The sequence below is a fragment of the Oncorhynchus mykiss genome, chromosome 6, assembly GCF_013265735.2.
Source record: "Oncorhynchus mykiss isolate Arlee chromosome 6, USDA_OmykA_1.1, whole genome shotgun sequence".
Lineage (NCBI taxonomy): Eukaryota > Metazoa > Chordata > Actinopteri > Salmoniformes > Salmonidae > Oncorhynchus > Oncorhynchus mykiss.
The window spans coordinates 40,701,023-40,722,243 of NC_048570.1; the positions used below are offsets into that span (position 1 = coordinate 40,701,023).

The 21,221-nt window shown below is 46.2% G+C and overlaps 1 protein-coding gene across 3 annotated transcripts in view; it reads left to right on the forward strand.

Moving 5' to 3' along the window:
• The window catches only part of fbxl17 (F-box and leucine-rich repeat protein 17), a 317,791-nt gene that overhangs the window by 132,386 nt on the left and 164,184 nt on the right, over nt 1–21,221 (forward strand). For all 3 annotated transcript variants that reach the window (XM_036980121.1, XM_036980120.1, XM_021606509.2), the window contains one exon: nt 1,196–1,326. In XM_036980121.1, coding sequence (XP_036836016.1) covers nt 1,196–1,326 — 131 coding nt within the window. The remainder of the gene's footprint in view (nt 1–1,195; nt 1,327–21,221) is intronic.

A 21,221-nucleotide genomic window follows, 5' to 3' on the forward strand; every position in this document is an offset into this window, starting at 1 on the left:
TCTATTTCTCATCTTCCAGGCTGGTAGGGTTGTTTTCTGTCCTGGGTGGGTGGTGTACAGGCCTAGGGTAGGGGTTGACTGTGAAGCTATATGTTGGAGGGCCTAGGTATAGCGTAGACAGCAGGCAAAGGGACTGCCTAGTAATCTACCTGTTGGGGCAGGCAAAAATTGTGTGAAAGACCAGGAACAATATGATGTGGGGGGAGGAGGGTGTACGGACCCCAGAGCTGTGCTGCTTTGTAATCCGTTGTAGGCGTGTGGGGCGTTATGGGGGGGTTCTATGTACAGTGGAAGAGGTGGGGGCTTGGTTCGCTCGCTCAGTAGAACATTTTTGTCCACCTCTGTAGCTGTCCATGTGACCCAACACTAAGCTCTATGCATTCTAATTATGACTGCGACAACGGTTCCTCCCTGTGCTGCCGACCCCGTGTGTGTAAAGCCACTGTGGACTCTACGGTTAATTGCATCATGGATTTACCAGGTCACATGGTCATGTCGGATGTTTTTCAGACTGCACGGCCTCTGAAAAATAAAAACCAGACACCCTTTTTATTTCTGCGTGTGTCAAGTGAGAAGCAGATCCAGGGATTCTCCAGGCTGCCCTGCCCTTCTCCTTCCTCCTCCAGTCTGTCTTGACGAGAAGCCCACAGAGCAGGCAACGATACCTCAAATCGTAATACCTACTGGAAGCTTGTTTTGTGTGTAGCCATGACTGTGACATTTTACACCCTGCTTCCCCGTTGTGTGTTTTAGAAATGGTATATGTTTTAATAATACTTATCATCCTGCCTTCCTGGTGTGTGTGCGTAGGCTTATCCCATCCTCCTTGCCGAGTGTGTATCAGAGAAAATATACCTGTGTTATTATTTTTTGTTGAGTTGGTAATCCTCTCGTAACTTTTGTTGTGCTGAAGGACTCGCGGTGCCAATCAAATGTTGTTTGTCACGTAAGTGCAGACTTTTACCGTGAATGCAGTTCAGGAGGAAAGAAATAGATCACAATGAAATACTACCACAAAATAACAACGAGGCTATACACAGTACAAGTGTCCTGGGGTACGAGGGAGTTGGGCTGATTGGTTGAGGTCATATGTACACCCAGGTTTGGTCAGGTGATTGATTGAAGTGCTATGTATATTTAGGCAGAACGCGTGTGTGTGTCTCTACTGAACCTCTATCTCTGTCCTCTCACCTAGCTGCGTAACCTGAGCAGCCTGGACCTGCGGCACATCTCCGAGCTCAACAACGAGACCGTGATGGAGGTGGTCCGGAAGTGTAGGAACCTCAGCTCCCTCAACCTCTGTCTCAACTGGAGCATCAACGACAGGTACACACACACACACACACACACACACACACACACACACACACACACCTACATTTCAAACTAATGTTCTGTGAGTTTGTGTGTGTGTGTGTGTGTGTGTGTGTGTTCCTGGAATCATAGCTATTTTCCTGTAGTGAAGGCAGCATATCGTCTTTACTCCTATATTATGAATGTGATGGTGTGTGAAATTGCTGTCGTGAGCTTTTCATCTCTTGGACTCTGGTTCTGTGTTGATGACCGTTTCTGTGTTGCACTGATGTGTTACTGTGTAGGGGGCTATTTGTCAATCGCTGGATATTGCTTCCTCTAGCAGTACGCACCCGCTGAACATGTTAGGGGGCGATGAAACACCAGAACCCATTAATTTTCAATGGAGAGAAGTCAAGTGGGGGGGGGGGGGGAACCATCGGGCAGTGTGAGCGTTGGGCGAGGGAGCGCTAACAGGGCGGGACCAAAGAAACGGGGAAAGTTGAACTTGATGCAAATTGTCAGCGATATCACGGCACAATTGACAGATCTGAAGCTCACTATAGCTTCCAGCCCCTACTGGATTGGCTGTTGATAGTTAGCACTAGCTAGCCTGCTTGCTAGCATCCACAATATGTTACTTCTCTTGCGCTACAGGTATTGATATTTATTACACTAGTTTCTATAGTCAAGTCTCAGAGGCTGGAGGAGAGTAGAAGAGGTGTAAAAAAAGACTTGGAAACTCAACTCTGACATGGGATGGGATTTCTTTGTTATGACACATGCTTGATGCGTTGTGGGACTGAGTCAAGCCAGTTGGCTCTTTCCCAGTTCTAGACCAGGCGTGCACGCACATGCACATAGATTTTGTTCCATGGCATGTTTGACATTTTCTGTGATGGAACTACAAACGTTGCTCACCCTCAGGGGTGGGTGGGAGAGCGAGGGGGAAGGGGAGAGAGAGAGGGGGGGGAGAGAGAGGGGGAAGGAGAGAGAGAGAGGGGGGAAGGAGAGAGAGAGAGAGAGGGAGGAAGGAGAGAGAGAGGGGGAAGGAGAGAGAGAGGGGGAAGGAGAGAGAGAGAGTGGGAAGGAGAGAGAGAGAGGGAGAAGGAGAGAGAGAGAGGGGGAAGGAGAGAGAGAGGGGGAAGGAGAGAGAGAGGGGGGAAGGAGAGAGAGAGAGGGGGGGAGGAGAGAGAGAGGGGGGAAGGAGAGAGAGAGACAGGGGGGAAGGTGAGCGAGAGTGTGGGTAGGAGAGAGAGACAGGGGGGTAGGAGAGACAGAGAGAGAGATAGGGGGGAAGGAGAGAGAAGGGGGAGAGAAGGTTCTGGCAGCTTTTTCCTCATTGGCGCTTCCAATTCTCTGGAATGATTGACAGACTCAAATAACCCGCTGGCTGGATTCATGGATCACGTCCCAGAGGAGGGAAAAGGTGAAATAGGATTTTCCTTTTGGGAGGAAGTGGGAGTTACTGTAGAGAGAGAGAGAGAGGGAAAAACCAACCCTTTAGAGGCATGACTTTGGTGGCTTGAGTAAACCCTCTCTTGTTTTATTTATCTTTCTTTTTTTAATATATTGATTTATATCTGCTTTATGTATTGATGTATGTCCCAGGCAGCAGCCTACCTGCCTTGAGGTATAGCAGGCTGCTTTTGGAGTGTTAACACACTATTGTATTTACTATGCAGCCGAGATACAACGGCTGCAGCCTCCTCGGTTTCTCAGCTCCGTACCAGGTTATACATCGATGAATCTGCTGGCGATATGGTTGGACTTGGAGGGTTATGGGACTCTAGTGTACTCCACCAATAAAAAAACATGACGTGTGCCAGATTACTCTGAGGGGGCCGCGAGACGTTACCGTTCTTCACCCCTTACACACACACACACACACACACCGGCCCTATGCCCTATAATGACATTAACTGGTGTTGGTGGAGCTGGGGGGCGAGGGGTGTGTACAGGATTATTGGGGCCTACGGCTGGGAGATGACAGAGCGAGTTAGGGGAGAGAAAATGAGAGACGCAAGGCAAGAGGGGAGAGTTTACCACCTTGATTTCCCCAGTTGCAAGGTGTATAAATCCTAGGCTGTATGACTCTATATCAGGCTGTATATCAGATGTACTGTATAACCTACTGGGCTCGATCTGCTGCTGAGTGCCCAAGGGCCCAGAGAGCAAATCAAATTGATAATCTGGTTTACTGTTATGAAATGTCACATATCTCAGAGAGGTGTGAGAGAGATTGTGTTAGGGGTGTCTGTTTGACAATGAGATTACATCCATGGGTGTGTTCCTCTCCTGGACAGGCCTAGTTTAGCATGTCAGAATGTAACGCTGCGGTGTAAGGGCGAGACTGGGGAGGGCGAGACTGGGGAGGGCGAGACTGGGGAGGTCGAGACTAGGGAAGTCGAGACTGGGGAGGGAGAGTCTGGGGAGGGCGAGAGAGCCTACGGCGGGGAGGAGCCTATATGCTTACATACTTACTCACGTAGCCGACGTAAGCTAGTCATTTAAGCGTGTTAACCCTCGCAAGGCTGCCGGGCCCAGACGGCATCCCAAGCCGCGTCGTCAGACCATGCGCAGACCAGCTGGCTTTAGTGTGTACGGACATATTGTCCCCACTTGCTTCAAGATGTCCACCATTGTTCCCGTACTCAAGAAAGCGACCCACTTCTGTCATCATGAAGTGCTTTGAGAGGGTACAGTATTTAAGGACCATATCTCCTCCACCGGCACCCTAGAACCCACTACAAATCACACACCGCCCAAACAGATCTACGGACGACGCAATTCCCACTGCACTGCACACCGCCCTATCCCACCTGGACTAGAGAAGTACCTATGGAAGAATGCTGTTCATCGACTACAGCTCAGCTTTCCGCACTATAGTACCTACGTTATACGCCACTATGTGTGGACAGTTATATGCATTGAAAAGGTGTGTGCGTCAGTCGTTATATAGGATGAGCCATGGCTAGAATACAGCCTATACGTATGAAGCGGGTCAAACAGAATGTGAACATTATTTAAGTGACCGGTGTTCAATGACTATGTAGTGTACAAAACATTAGGAACACCTGTCCTTTCCATGACGTAGACCGAGCTATGATCCATGTCACCTGTTAAATCCACTTCGACCAGTGTAGATGAAGGGGAGGAGACGGGTGAAAGAAGGATTGTTGAGACATGGGTTGTGTGTGTGCCATTCAGAGGGTGAATGGGCAAGACTAAAGATGTAAGTGCCCTTTGAACGGGGGGTGTGGTGGTAGGTGCCAGGCGCACCGGTTTGTGTCAAGAACTGCAACGCTGCTGGGTTTTTCACGCTCAAGTTTCCCGTGTGTGTCAAGAATGGGCCAGCATCCCTGTGGAACGTTTTCGACACCTTGTAGAGTCCATGCCCCCCCGACGAATTGAGGCTGTTGCCAATATTAGGAAGGTGTTCTTAATGTCTGGTATACTCTGTGTGTATATATAGTGAGTTTACACAACCCTACACACTGCCGTGCGTGAGAAGCCCAGGAGGTCGGTCGTTTCTGAGATACTGGATCCGCGTGCCTGGCACCGATGGTCATACTATGCTCGCTGAGGTCACTCGTTTTGCCCAGTCTAATGCTTTACATAGCAAGCCACGGCCAGGTTACTCACTGTCTGTAGTAGCAATTCATTTTCGTAAACTGGCCACTTAGTGTGCGCACACATATATATATTTATTACCTTTTTGGATTATGTGTGTATTGTTTTGTATTGCTAGGTATTGCTACACGGTTGGCGCTGGAAACACAAGCATTTCACTGTACCTGCGATAACATCTGCAAACCTGTGTACGCGACCAATAAACTTTGATTTGATTTGATGCGAGCCTACGGCTGAGAGATGACAGACAGCGAGAGAGTTAGGGGAGAGAAAATGAGAGACGCAAGGCAAGAGGGGAGAGTTTACCACCTTGATTTCCCCAGTTGCAAGGTGTATAAATCCTAGGCTGTATGACTCTATATCAGGCTGTATATCAGATGTACTGTATAACCTACTGGGCTCGATCTGCTGCTGAGTGCCCAAGGGCCCAGAGAGCAAATCAAATTGATAATCTGGTTTACTGTTATGAAATGTCACATATCTCAGAGAGGTTTGGGAGAGATTGTGTTAGGGGTGTCTGTTTGACAATGAGATTACCTCCATGGGTGTGTTCCTCTCCTGGACAGGCCTAGTTTAGCATGTCAGAATGTAACGCTGCGGTGTAAGGGAGAGGGAGACGGAGACAGAGGGAGACGGAGACAGAGGGAGACGGAGACAGAGGGATACGGAGACAGAGGGATACGGAGGGAGACGGACAGGGAGACAGACACCCGGCAATATGATTCAGAATCAAACATTGGATCCGCCATAACGAGTTGGTTTCCCCTAAACACGCGCGAGCCGCACACATGCATGTACACAGTACACAGTACACCCGCACTCTACGAAAGCACTAGCAATCACCACTAGCAATCAGTCATCTAGCAGAAACAGTTTCCACCTGTGCCTCTCCTCTTCCACATCCCATCTCTTTACCATTTACCTCCCTGCTGCTAGATTACCACTGTGGTATTTGGGGGGCTTGACCTAGACGAGGTGTTTGTGTGTGGAGGTAAACAGGTGTAAAATGACCTCTTATTTCCTGGTGTAATTTCCCCCCGATGGGGACATCAGATAGATAGAACCCATGAGGTGTGTGTGGGTGTGTGTGTGTGTGTGTGTGTGTGTGTGTGTGTGTTTGCGCCCGTGCGTGATGAAATGAGGTGTCATCAAAAATACAGGACCCAAGGGGAGGTAAAATACCCTGGCAGTTTATCCCCCCCCCCCCCCCCCCCCCTCTAACGCCTTCTCTCCACCTCCCAAACCATTGTGCCTTAACACTCGACCAATGGCTGTCTGACTGGGACAGTGGGAGGTCCTTATTTGCTATTCTTAATTTCCTGAAAATTGTAGAGCATTTCGTGTGATGACCCGAAGCATGTAAACACTGCATGTTGTTCAGCATGTTGTTCTCACCATACCAGTAATGTTACACAAGAGAGGGAGAGAGTTACGAGAAACAAAGGGGATAGCAGTCAAAGACGTTGTGTTTGACATATTAAAAACATTACCTCAGTCCAAACCGTCCCCTCCTCTCGAGAATGGTGAAGAGTGGTCAGTAAAACTGCCTCACTATAGACACTTGGTACATCAGTATGTCTCAGCGTTAACCCTGCCTGTGTTCGGTTTTAAGGTTGTATTAGCCATAGGTACAGGATACAGGTGGTATACGCCGTCCAATGAAATGCTCACCTGCAGTTTTCTTTCTCGGACACAATACAACAACGATACGAAGTCATGAAAGATAAGAACACGGACATAAAGTAAATAGCTCAGTAGAATAGAATAAACATTGAATTATAATACACGAAGGCACGGTTTGTAGTCCAATATTTACACGCGTTTTGTGGGATTGCGGGGCAAGTGTTTAAATTGTGCAGTATTGTGCAGTAATAATAAGACTGGGAGCAGCAGTTGTGATGTGTGTTTAGCGTGAATATATAGGTAACTACCAAAATAAATGAAACGCCAACATAAAGTGCCTTAACAGGGCGTTTGGGCCACAACGAGCCTTAACAGCTCTAATGCACCTTGGCATAGATTCTACAAGTATCTAGGACTCTGTTGGAGGGATGCGACACCATTCTTTCACGCTAAATTCCATAATATTGTTGTTTTGTTGACAGTGACGCTGTCTCAAGGCGCTGCTCCAGAATCTCCCGTGAGTTTCAATTGGGTTGAGATCTGGGGACTGAGAAGGCCATGGCATATGGTTTTCATCAAGCCATTCAGTGACCACTCGTGCCAATGTGGTTGGGGGCATTGTCATCCTATGGGGGGGGGCATAGCCGTGGTAGCAAAAATAATGTCCAAAATAATGGCCTGCCCAGCATTTTTATATACGACCCTAAGCATGATGGGATGTTAATTGCTTCATGAATTGTGTGTATAAGGTAGTGTGTACACCTATTACTATGGAATTATTAACGGGGTACCAGTCCAGTTATTGCACAAAATAGTACTCTAAACCCTGACTTATGGGTTATTTTAGTAATACCTCTACAAGACTATAATTACAATAATAGTACTCTAAACCCTGACTATGGGTTATTTTAGTAATACCTCTACAAGACTATAATTACAATAATAGTATTCTAAACCCTGACTTATGGGTTATTTTAGTAATAGCTCTACAAGACTATAATTACAATAATAGTACTCTAAACCCTGACTTATGGGTTATTTTAGTAATAGCTCTACAAGACTATAATTACAATAATAGTACTCTAAACCCTGACCTATGGGTTATTTTAGTAATACCTCTACAATACTATAATTACAATAATAGTACTCTAAACTCTGATTTATGGGTTATTTTAGTAATACCTCTACAAGACTATAATTACAATAATAGTAAAACATTGACTCATCTGAAGGTGGGAATTCTTTTGAGAATCAATTTGAGTACTTTTACCAGTGCCGTGTCTTTGGCTATGCCGGATTAAGTGATATGACATGCTATTCTATAAAATCCTATCTCTGTAATTAATATTACCTGATTAAGCTAATCACTAGAAAGTCGGGGCACCACGAAATAATATTTATAGAGCTGTTATCTTCCGAATAAACTCTTAGACCTAGTAATATTTTACATCAATAGCAGTCAATATCAATCGACACCTTATTTCAGTCTCACCTGAAAGTGGTAAATTCTTGGTTATCTTCACGAACCCTGGCCAACAAGTTGAATCAGCAATACAAAATTGGGTTTAATTATTTATTTACTAAATACCTAACTAATCAGGTATTTAGGACTTAAGGGTTGGCCTGAAGAAGTAGGGGGACGCTGGAACGAGTCCGGGATGCTGTCGCATTTTGTTGGTCTTTTAGTTTGAGGAAGCTGTGTAGAGTTATTGTGTAACTCGGGTTCCAATAGGTTTTAACCTCATTTGCGTTCTGTTGGGTCGTCCCATCGTATTTGTACTTTTCTGCTGATTTTTGGTAATGGGTATGAAAGGCTGAACTTTAAGCCTACTAAACTCTTCCTTCTCTTGTCATGCAAAGCTGAGTACCCAGAAGTTAGGGCTCGGCATAGCAAGTCAAAATTTGGAGTAACATCTGTTTTAATAGAACCATGAACTGTCCTACCAGTGGTAGTTCTGAGAAGGTATACATTCTCATCGTCTGAGATTTGTGGCAGTAAATGCAGAGAATGGTTGAGATTTTTTAAGTTTGACTTCATGTCAAGGATGTGACGGATCAAAAATGTTAAATTTCTTTCACAAGCTTTCTGGCTATGGTTGAGTGTGTGGAGTTTTGCCTGGGATGTTTCAGTAGGCCTAGGTGTCAATCACAGGAGGTTGGTGGCACCTTAATTGGGGAGAACAGGCTGGTGGTAATGACTGGAGCGGAATCAGTGGAACAGTATCAAATACATCAAACACATGGTTTATCCCCATATCCCCAATTTTGTGATATCCTATTGCGATCCAATTACGATCTTGTCCCAACAGGCTCAGGAGAGGCGAAGGTCGAGTCATTAGTCCTCCGAAACATGTCCCGCAACATGCCTTAACACCCACCCTCTTAACCCGGAAGCCAGCCGCACCAATGTGTCGAAGGCAACAGTGTTTAACTGACGACCGAAGTCACCCTGCAGGTGCCCGGCCTGCCACAAGGAGTCGCTAGAGTGCAATGAGACAAGTAGAGCCCCCCCCAGCCTTAGAACGCTGCGTCACTCGGGAGGTGGGGCATTGCCTTTTGTTTTGAAAATAAACATTCCCTTGTAACTTGGTCAATCCAAAGGGTTCTGCTCACAGTCTTTGCTTGGCCCTGATTTAGCTCATTCAACTTTTCTAGCTGATTAGAGACTTGGGACTTGTAGGTTAACAATTTAGTTTTTATTTGTTCCATTTCTGAATGCATGACTTGGGACTGTTCTTATGTGTCATTTTGTCATTGGCAAGTGTTGAACATAGCTGCTAGGTCAGTTAAATTAGCGGAATCTAATCTCACAGGCCTAGCCTTATCGCCTTGTGAGTTTAACAATAGCTTGGATTTATGTTCCATTTGGGACCCCTGTAGCGTGAGAGAAGATAAGATCTCTGTGGTGTTATCCGGGGATACATTGCTGGTAGTCTCAGTCAGACTGTAAGAGGACTGGTTGAGAGTTTTGTCCTCAAATGATTTTATTGCTGCTGCGAGTAACACACACAGTTTAATTTCATTAGACATTTGGCGGTTTAACATCGAAGCGCCTAGTGCAATCATTAGCACGATGTTTATACCACCAGGGCCGATCAGGGCTCTGGTGGTATAAACAAAACAGTTGTTTGTTAGCCATTGCGATCAATGTCGGTCAGATAATTCTGATGATCTGATATGCTCAAAAGTGCTGTTAAATAGTAAGTCTATTTGAGAGTGATATCCTAATCAATGTTATTCTACTCTATGTTCAATCCTATACTTTTATCAAATGACAACATTAGATTGTATCCAATAGTTGTGTTGACATTTTGCGAAGACTTTTGAGAACGGTAGCACTCTTGTCACACTTTTAGTGGGTACAGAGGTGTCCGTTTCGGAGCATTTTTACGCCTCGTTGGAACAAACTCATGATGTCAAATTGTTCTAGCAAAGTAGCTCTAAGGTTCTCCTCGCACAGGGTGTCAGATAGTAAGATAGTGTGTACACTTATTAAATGGGCACCAGTTATTGGACAAAATGCTCTTCTAAGCCCTGACTTACAAGTTATTTTAGTAATACCTCTATAAGACTACAGTTACAATAATAGGTATGACATTTTTGAACATCAATTGGAGTTCTTTACCAGAACAACAAGACAAAACCAATTGATTGTGCCACATGTAATAACACTCATCAGTTGCAGAGGCTGTCCTATAATTGTCTTCGCTTTCTTTCCTTCGAAGAAGATTAGCTCACGCGTATCGTTCAGGCTACGCTCGCTCTTTTAAGTCTTCCGTCTTCTTCTGAGCCTGTTTAGTGCAGGGGCAACTCCGTCCCTATTTCTGTACTGAATATCAGGTACGATTCCTTAAAATGTACTTTTCCCCCTAATTTATCGGTTACCAGTTCTGTACGTTTAAAGGAAAAGGTCCTGGGCCTGTGGTCGACCTGCTGGCGATGGAGGTTTTTGGTATCACCCCCAGCTGTCGTGACCCATTTTATACGACCCACTGTCTTGGAAGCAGATCAGGTGTTTTTGGGGTGAGAACCTAAAGTTGGTTAAGGTCAATTCAACATGAGGTTCAGCCTTGTTCAACATATCACATTCAAACGACACATGTGGAAACATTTTGCTTTCAATATCATTTCTATCCCCCATATACTCAAGTGTTTCCATTATTTTTGGCAGTTACCTGTATATGTGTGTGTGAGTGTGTTAAGGTGCAGAGAGTCAGTGCAGGTGACCAGTCAGGTGCAAGTGTTCAGCAGTCCTATGGCTTGTAGTTAGAAGCCTGTGGGTATCCGTAAGGGAGGGAACAGCTCGTGGCTGGGGTGTCTGGGGGTCCTTGATGATGCTTTGGGCCTTCCTCAGGCACTGTTTTGCATAGTTTTCCTGAACGGGTGGGAGCACAGTCCAAGTGATGTACTAGGCTGTCTTCACCACCCCCTGGAGGGCCTTGTGGTCGAGCAATTCCTGTACCAGGCTGTGATACAACAGGTCAGGATGCTCTCTGTGTTGTTTGCGGTAGTATTTGGAGTAGACCCGGGTTGGCATGCCCATTTTCTTCAGCCGCTTTAGTAAATAGAGACGCTGTTGCTCCCTCCTGACAAGGGTGGGGGGTGTTGTTGGTCCATGTCAAGTCCTCGGTGATATGGACGGTCAGGAACTGCTGACTCTCAGTCCCGTTGATGTGGATCGGGGCATGTTCCCTCTGCTTCCTGAAGTCAACAATCAAGTCCTTTGTTGAAATTGAGGGAGAGGTTGTTGTCCTGGCACCACAATGCTAGTTGACTTAACCAACAACGGCCTGTAGAGAGGAGTTATCAGGCCTAAGAGTCAGTGTGGAGGTGTTGTTGGATTGGGTATTTGCCTTTTGTAGTCCGTGATCATCTGTAGTCCGTGCCAAATGCATTTCAGAGTCCGAGTCGAACATCAATTATAGTTTGAATCTGTATCGTCTTTTTGCGTCGCTAAGGGATTTGCGGCGCTGGTACCTGCTTGCCTTGTACGCGCCACGCTCCACCTAGTCATCAGGGTTGGTTCTGCTGACATTGAATGCAGTACGGGCTCTCAGCAAGGTACGGGCTCTCAGCATGGTACGGGCTCTCAGCATGGTACGGGCTCTCAGCATGGTACGGACTCTCAGCATGGTACGGGCTCTCAGCAAGGTACGGGCTCTCAGCAAGGTACGGGCTCTCAGCATGGTACGGACTCTCAGCATGGTACGGGCTCTCAGCATGGTACGGACTCTCAGCATGGTACGGGCTCTCAGCATGGTACGGGCTCTCAGCATGGTACGGGCTCTCAGCAAGGTACGGGCTCTCAGCATGGTACGGTCTCTCAGCATGGTACGGCCTCTCAGCATGGTACGGCCTCTCAGCATGGTACGGTCTCTCAGCATGGTACGGGCTCTCAGCATGGTACGGGGCCCTCAGCATGGTACGGGGCTCTCAGCATGGTTGATCCAGGGTATTTGGTTGGGGAATGACCTGGATCTTTATTGTGGGTACAACATCAAAACATTTCCTAATGAAGCCTCTTACTGGCCATGTATATTCCTCAATGTTGTTGGAGGAGTCCTGGGTGGATGATGCATCTTTTGAACAGATTCCGATCAGTGATCTCGAGTCCTGCAGCGTTGAGTCTGCCTCCTCTGTCCAGTCCAGCGCCTCACTATTCTCTGTTAAACAGTACAGTTGTGAAACGGTGTGTCTGTCTGTGTCAGGACTGCTAAACTATTCCGTTATTTCATTCTGCCTGAAGTGCCTGCACAGTTCATGTATTTATGTCGGCCTTTTGAGTTTTCCTGGAGTTGATTTGGGTCCCCGTGTGTGGAGTTGTGTCTGTGGGGTGTGTGTGTTTTTTTTTGAGAGAGAGAATGCGTGGTTGGATGTGTATGTGGGGTGTCGATTTTGTGTGTGAGGGTGAGAGCAAGCGCAAAACTAGTCAGCTCGCCTCTTGTCCACTTTGAAAACAGTCACGTGGACTTACATTTTCTGGGGGTTGTTCATTTGGCGTATAGTTGTGTTTACCACGTCCCAAAGCCTCCCTCTCTCCCTTTCAGTCTTTCACTCTCACACCGTTCCCGACAGCTTCATTTAAACAACAAAATCAATGTTGGCTCACCCTCCTCTCTTTCCCTTCCTTTTTCCTCCCTCCTTTCTCCTGGCGAACATTCTCAGCATATCTCCATCACTTCACAAATCACCCTCCAAATTGCCTGTTATACATTTTTGTCGCCTCTCATATAAATCAAACAAGATGAGGGATGGCTCGGGGGCCCCTCTGACTTTTCCTCTACTTTTTTCACACGTTTTTAATAAAATAGTGAATATCTGAGAGTCATTCTCCCAGAAAAGCATTACTCCGAGGGTGCATAGGCATGTGTCGGCCTGTTGTGTCTGTAGGAATGGATAATTATGGGACGATAAGGGCAGTTGACTGCCAATATGCAAAGTCTTGGGAATGTTGTGAACGGAAGTAAAATACAACGCTGGTCCCGTGTGGCTCAGTTGGTTGAGCATGGCGCTAGCAACGCCTTGTATCGCGAGTTCGATTCCTGCTGGGGCCACTCACTGTTGTAAGTCGCTTTGGATAAAATTGTCTACTAAATTGCATTTATTATTATAATACAACTGTGTCTCACCTCACCTGATATCAGAGTCTTTCTCAAATCCAGTATTTGGGGTTTTTGTGTGATCTCTCGGTTCAGTTTCCAGGTGTTTGTTAAATGTCACCTAAATGTCAGCAGGGACCTGAGCTTGGGACAGGGATTTATCCCTGCCTACCTGTCACGTGACGTTTTAGCTCAAGTTCAAAAGGACATCCCATCCCCTCCTTTCCGTTTCCTAGTCTTACAGATAGATCGTAGACCTGGAGCTCAACTGGACCATTGAAAAGCGACTTTTCTCTCCCTCGTCTCTCTATGGGTGTCCAAGGAAAAGTGCAAAAGTCCATCCAGGCCCTTCCTTCAGCTTGTAGACCTTAAAACAATGACTATCATCTACTGACTACTTTAGTCAGAAACTCCACATACACCCGGTGTGCACCTTGCCTTGACAGCACATTAGTTAAACAAGCCTTTGCCTTGTACTCCCGTGATTTATAAATCATGAATTGCTTTTCCTATTTACTGACGACTGGTTTATTGTTGTGTGTATGGGCTGTCGCAGGATATTAGGCAACTGTTTACCAGAGTCGCCGCAAAAGCGGGTTTTATTCTGCTTCCCTGGTGTCACACATGAGAAATAAGAGGTGCTTGGAAAGCCGCCGCGGTGTGATGCGAGGAGTTTGATCACGGCGGCGTGACGTGTGCGCACACAAACGCGCGCGGCGAGGTGATTATTTGTGGCAGGTTTGATGTAGAAGCGCGGCATGATGAACACGCCGGTGTGGTTATTAATGTTGAGTAATGGCAGCGTCAGACACCGACTGTGTTGATCAGTAGCGTCTGGAGAAAACCCTCGCTGAGAGCAGACGGATATACCGCTGACACAGTATCAGGATGGAACAGCCCCTTCAGGTGCAAGTTGTTTTTAGCCACAGATCTAGGATCAGCTTCACCTCCCCAAATCCTCTTGTCTTTTATGTCCCAGTGCAGTCTATGGCCATGTGTAAATAAGACTTCATGTGTTCCCTCAAACTCACCTAGTGGCTTTAGTAGTCCCCCCCCCCCCATCTGGAACCAATGCATTTGAGTCACATGGGAAAGGACACGTTTCTCTCTTTCTAAACCTCTCCTTCAACCCTTTTCTCTCTCTCCCCTCCTCGCTGCTGTTATGGGTCGTTTAGGAGATGTGTTGTGCTCAAAGAGCTTCTGTTAATTGAGTATGGGTCAAGTGTCTGCAGTAATACGATACTTTAGTGCTGTGTGTGTTCTTAGCCATAGGGGCTCCATGTCCGACTCCCCTCAGGGGCTCTCTCCATTATTCCACCCCAGAGGGAAGCACTTAAACTGGGCTTGCGTTTGTTCAGTCTCCAGCTGGATCTACGGGTCATGTGTAAAAGCTATTGGAGTCGCGCTGAATCAGGCCATCTACTCAGAAAATAGGCGATGTAATCACACAGAACGCTGCTTAAGAAGTGCTCCGCTGGCCAGGAACCAAAAGAGCCGGGAGCCTCGTTGCACTCAGGGAGAGATGGGGGTCGCACACCGGGCCGCCTGGGCAGGGATACAGGCTCTGATGCTTCCTGTGTCCAGACGCTCGTCCTTCAACACCTCCTGCTCTGCCCAAATACTCTCAGACAGGTTGGAGGGAATGTACTTTCACAGCGATGCTGGCTGTAATAAGGGGCTACAGTATTGGTGGCCAAATCCTAACTTGAGATCTGTACGTGGAAGAAAATCTCCCAAAAGCTATAAAGGAAAGATGCTCAGCCAGAAAAGCTGTGCGGCGGTTTAAAACAGAAAACGGTCTGTGACTGATCCAGACCGTACAGGTGTGACCATGCAGGTGTGAAGACCGTTTGATGTGCAGGGCCAGGGACGAATGGTTTAGTTGTATAGGGTGTGGTCAAATGGTACGCTGCACAGATGTGTGGAAGTCAAAAACAGGTTGGACTTGCGGTGTCGTACGGGGGGGGGGGGGGGATGGATCGCACGCGCGCCCGACACGCACAAATGAGACGAGGGAAGCGGGGAGAAGCCACCGCGCTGGGTTTAATGAACCTTGGTTAAATGAATTGAGCTCTTTCTATTGAGTTCACCTCTCCCTGGTGGCAGAGTAGCACTTCAGCCGTTGTGTCTTGGAGTCCCTCTCTGTGTACATACCTGTTTGTCCCACACTAGCTTAATAAGTGGATTCTATTGAGGAGTGTAATTGCGTATTAAAAATGCTCTTCTATTAAGGGGGCTTGAGAGTGCACATGTTTATGTAAATGCCTAGAATTGGGCACAGATTAAGGGAATTACCCAGGCTTCCCGTCACCAGGGGAGAGGGGGATGTCTCTTCTCTAACTAAAGGAGAAGAAAAAGAGGGTATTGTAGCCTATTAGGTATCATCGAAAGGCTGGAGGGTGTGTCTGTCTAGGGTGTGGATTAGAAAAAAGCTTAAATGTTCCTTGGACAATTTTAGCATATTCAATTTGAAGACTTTCACAGTCACTGCTGTTGTGCAGCGGTGTAAGTGGATGCTCTTGTCTTTCTGCTTTGTTAAACCATACTAGAAGTAGGAGAGCTGTGTGTGTGTGTGTGTGTGTGTGTGTGTTAGTTAGTTACATCCGGTCACCTGTTACAGACCACTGAGCCAAAACGCCCTTTGTACACCCCAGCCCACACTCTCCACACTCAATGCTCTCAGTTCACACCGAGACATGTGTCCTGGGGTGGTGTTTGTGTGGGTTGGTTGGTTAGTGTGTTTCTGCTATGGTCTTATAGTAGGTTTGGAGGTTGCGGTGTTGACCAGTGCTCAAAGTCCACTGGGGAAAAACCCTATGTCCTAGACGGCTCAGCATTGAAATGGTGCCAAAACACATCCCGGTTCAAAAGCCTGCTTCCCCCCCCCCCCCCTAACCTAACATATCCAGGCCAGACCATACTGTATCGTGTGCTTGATCGGCCGCCCAAACTCCTGTACCTAAAAATGTTCCGCTGGAACGGATTGATGCATAAGACACCCCCTGAAACTTTCTGAAAACTGAAAACTGAAAACCCCTGAAACTCCCAACTGTCAACTCTTTAAAAAAAAAATGTTTTTTTAAAGAGTCTTCCTTTTTCTTCTGAAGCTAGGAATTCCCCAACTTAGAATGAGAAGATGAGGGGTAAATGGAGTTTTCAAAAACCCCGGTTGTTTTTAGGTGTATGTGTTCCTCTCTGTTTAACTCTGTGAGAAACCATGTTGATGTTACCATAACAAAAGGTTCTAATTTCCCTCAGTTAGGGCGTTTGTAATGCCTGAGGTTTCTTTTCATAGCTGCTAGGTGAATGTGCTTTCCAGGCGAAACGTTATGTTTAGCTGTGGCCTCCCCAACTCCACTGGCTAGTTCTGAGACCCTAAGTTAACTGTTGTGGTTCCAATGACTCAAGTTGCAGCATTGCTGCTAGCAACACCAGGGTTCAGGCTTTGATTCCTGCATACCAAACCTTTGTCCCATTTGCAGAGCTATGAAACACCCCGCCTCTCACACCCAGTCTATTCTACACATGCTCCCAGCCCTCTCAGAGTGGTAATAGCTATATGCTGTGGCTTATACATCTCCCCCCCAAGCTCCCTCCCTTTCTCCCTCACCCCTTACCTCCCTCATTCCCTCTCTCCCTCGTTTAGAGCGATCACTATTTAAACTCCCCTCTGCTCCCCGGTCTTATCAGATCCGTCAGAAGTGAAAGACTATTAAAGAAGGTCCCCAGAGCTTAGTGGTGGGTGGGTGGGTGTGTGTGTGTGTAGGAGTGTGTGTGTGTGTGTGTGTGTGTAGTGGTGTGTAGGGGTGTGTGTGTGTGTGTGTAGGTGTGTAGGCTCTCCTTTCCCATCCTGTGAATCACCAATGAGAGCGTGAACTCTGGTGGGAAATGTATTGGCAGCCGATCTGGAAGATTACGGAAACTCAGACTTGTGGGAGGCAGTAAAAAGAGGGAAAATAAGAGTTAGCCATAAACCCATAGAGAGTAAAAATGTGAATAAAGAGTGGTGCTGATCTTTTGACCTTGTGGTTAGAGGCCGGGCCGCCTCACTGCCTGGCAGAGTGGGAACTTTGAAGCGGTTGATGCCTTACAGTTGGACATGCGCACACACACACACACACACACACACACACGCATGGCTGTGCTGGCTGAAGGGTCTGTATACCGTGTCCCCTCTCTGTCTCCCATAGTGAAGGGATGATATGTACAGTACAGATGGGAACGTTGATGGGGGTGGGGCCACAACCACACACTGCAGTCAGAGCCGGCCCTTAGCCTTTTGGGAGCCCTAAGTTGAAATGTTGCGAGCAAAACATTGACAGCAGAGAGAAAAAAAGGGACATTTTAGAGTTAATTTCCTGCAATTCTACACATTTGTACTATTCTAACTCTCAACAGTAAGTTGAGACCCCCCACTGAGTTCCAAGAAACTAAAAACGAACTTCTCAACATCAGGAATGAAGAGGCGACGCCGGGATGCTGGCCTTCTAGGCAGAGTTCCTCTGTCCAGTGTTTGTGTTCTTTTGCCCATTTTCTTTTAATTGGCCAGTCTGAGATATGGCTTTTTTTTTTTGCAACTCTGCCTAGAAGGCCAGCACCTCGGAGTCGCCCCTTCACTGTTGACGTTGAGACTGGTGTTTTGCGGGTACTATTTAATGAAGCTGCCAGTTGAGGACTTGTGAGGCGTCTGTTTCTCAAACTAGACACTCTAATCAAATCAAATTGTATTAGTCACATGCGCCGAATACAACAGGTATTGACCTTCCAGTGAAATGCTTACTTATGAGCCCCTGACCAACAATGCAGTTTAAAAAAAAAAATGTGATAAGAATAAAAGATAAAAGTAATTAAAGAGCTGCAGTAAAATAACAATAGCGAGACTATATACAGGGGGCTGCCGATACAGAGTCAATGTGTGGGGGTACCGGTTAGTATGTACTTGTCCTCTTGCTCAGCTGTGCACCGGGGCCTCCCACTCCTCTTTCTATTCTGGTTAGTGCCAGTTTGCGCTGTTCTGTGAAGGGAGTAGTACACAGCATTGATTGAGATCTTCAGTTTCTTGGCAATTTCTCGCATGGACTAGCCTTCATTTCTCAGAACAAGAATAGACTGACGAGTTTCAGAAGAACGTTCTTTGTTTCTGGCTATTTTGAGCCTGTAACCGAACCCACAAATGCTGATGCTCCAGATACTCAACTAGTTTAACGAGGCCAGTTCAGCTGTGCTAACATTTTTCTAATGATCAATTAGCCTTTTAAAATGATCAACTTGGATTAGCTAACACAACGTGTCAGGTGCGTGAATGAGGACCCAAAAGCGAATGAACAAAACAGAGTTTCTTTAATGACGAAACACACGTAGGCTCAGATGGACAGGCAGATTCCGACAGGACAGGACAAGGTTAGATGAACAGGCAGATTCCGACAGGACAAGGTTGCAGCAAACACGACGATAGTCTGGTTCAGGCATGAGTAACACAAACGAGAATCTGACAAAGACAGAAGCAGAAACAGAGAGAGATATAGAGACCTAATCAGAGGGAAAAAGGGAACAGGTGGGAAAAGGGGTGAACGAGGTAGTTAGAGAAGACAAGGAACAGCTGGGGGAAAGAGGGGAAGAAAAGGTAACCTAATACGACCAGCAGAGGGAGACAGGGTGAAGAGAAAGAACAGGAACAGGACACAACATGACAATACATGACACAACGTGCCATTGGAACACAGGAGTGATGGTTGCTGATAATGGGCCTCTGAACACCTATGTAGATATTCCATAAAACATCTGCCGTTTCCAGCTACAATAGTAATTTACAACATTAACAATGTCTACGCTGTTTTTCTGTATTCTTTCAAAAACAAGGACATTTTATATATATAATATATATATATATATATATATATATATATATATATATATATATATATATATATATATATATATATATATATATATTTATTTATTTTCCTGGCCTAGTTCAATCCTAATGCTCTATGAACATGTCAGCTACTGGACTCATCTCACCAGTACAGCCCTTGTCATTGGCTCTCAGTCTGAAGCACTGGTCTCTGTCGGGTATAGATCAACAGATAGAGAGAGAGAGAACATTAGCGGATTAAAGGACTTTTCAATTGGACTGCTGTTGAGGATGGATACTTAACCCGGATTTGTCATTCGCCAGTTATAGCAGCTGTATTAGGCACTAATGCACGGTATGGGATATGGAATCATGGACGTTATCCCTGATCATAGTGTTTCATATATAAATAACTACCGGCTGGAGAGAGAGAGAGGTAGAGGGAGAGAGAGAGAGAAAGAGAGAGAGAGAATAGTTTCTGTCCTCATGGGTAGATCTCAGGGTCTCTTGGGGCATCGTATTCACCGTATCAGCAGTCTCAATCACTCCTCTCTTTTACATCCCTTTCTTCACTCAATCTCGTCATTCACTTTCTCCACCCGTCTGTCATCCTCTCATCTGCGTTGATCAAGCATGGCTGCCATCATGGGTCCCAGGTCGCGTACATGATAAAGAGAAGTGCTTGGCGTGCCACTGTACCTGATGAAGCTCTCTGTGCCTGCCGATTTGTTAAAGGTACATCTCTGCAGTGGTCTAAGGCATTGCATCGCAGTGCCAGCTGTGCCACCAGAGACTCTGGGTTCGAGCCCAGGCTCTGTCGCAGCCGACCGCGACCGGGAGGTCCATGGGGCGACTCACAAGTGGCCTAGCGTCGTCCGGGTTAGGGGGGGTTTGGCCGGTAGGGATATCCTTGTCTCATCGCACACTAGCAAATCCTGTGGCGGGCCGGGCGCAGTGCACGCTATCCAGGTCGCCAGGTGCGCAGTGTTTCCTCCGACACATTGGTGCGGCTGGCTTCCGGGTTGGATGCGCGCTGTGTTAAGAAGCAGTGCGGCTTGGTTGGGTTGTGTATCGGAGGACGCATGGCTTTCGACCTTCGTCTCTCACGAGCCCGTACGGGAGTTGTAGCGATGAGACAAGATAGTAACTACTAACAATTGGAAACCACGAAATTGGGGAGAAAAAATATTTATATTTTAATAAGGTACATCTCTGATAAAAAGGTCTTTAACCTCTGGATGGTTATGAAAACACTTTTACTCAGATGAACGTTGAGTGTGATTCAGTGAGACTTGACTTTAAAGCACAGTATGATGTTCAGTGTCTTGGTTAAGCTGCTGTGATATGACTGAAGAAGAACCAGTCTTTCTGGCGACAACTTAGTCCTCCTGGCCCTTATAAAAAAATATATGTTTTTAACCACCATCCCCCTTCAGTCTTGACTTTACATCAGGGCTGTTTTCAAGCAGCCACTTTCTGAGGACCTTTCAACTTAAGATTCTCAATCACAGACTGGATGAAGCAAAAATTGTGTCTTGCGAAGTGAAATCGCTTGTCTTGCTTCGTCATGTCGAACAACTGGACCTGACAGAGACGGTTTTCCAGAAAAGCTTTTACAGGCCGTCGTAAAATAATTCAGGCTTCCAAAAGTTATGGATTAGCATATTCTCTGGGGATTGGTTGATTGTGGATGCGTTACATTAACAAGGCCTTCTCTGTAAGATGTTTCAGCAGAGAGATAGATGGATCTATTTTTTGCCACCTTGTGAAAACTGCAATATATCTTCATTTTAACAGGCCGCTATAAATGTCACACTGTAGATATTTTCTTAATGAAAACATCACCCTGTGTCCAAAGTTTGATAAATGGAGCTGGTTTGAGGGGAACTTTGGGAGTCTTGAGTTCCCCAGTTGTGTTCTGAAAGCCAGTCTGACTGCTGCCTTCAGGCCCTGTCTGTCTGTCAAGCCCACAGTCCGCTTGTAAAATACTAGCGTAAAATGTTTTTCAATAGCCTCCGTTATTAGAAAGGTAATCCAACAATTCTGTCCTCTTTATTTATTTTCTTTCTTTCTCTCTCTTCTCTCTTTCTCCTTTCTTTCTTTCTCGCTCTCTCTTTCTCCTTTCTTTCTTTCTTTCTTTCTCGCTCTCTCTTTCTCCTTTCTCTCTTTCTCCTTTCTTTCTTTCTTTCTTTCTTTCTTTCTTTCTTTCTTTCTTTCTT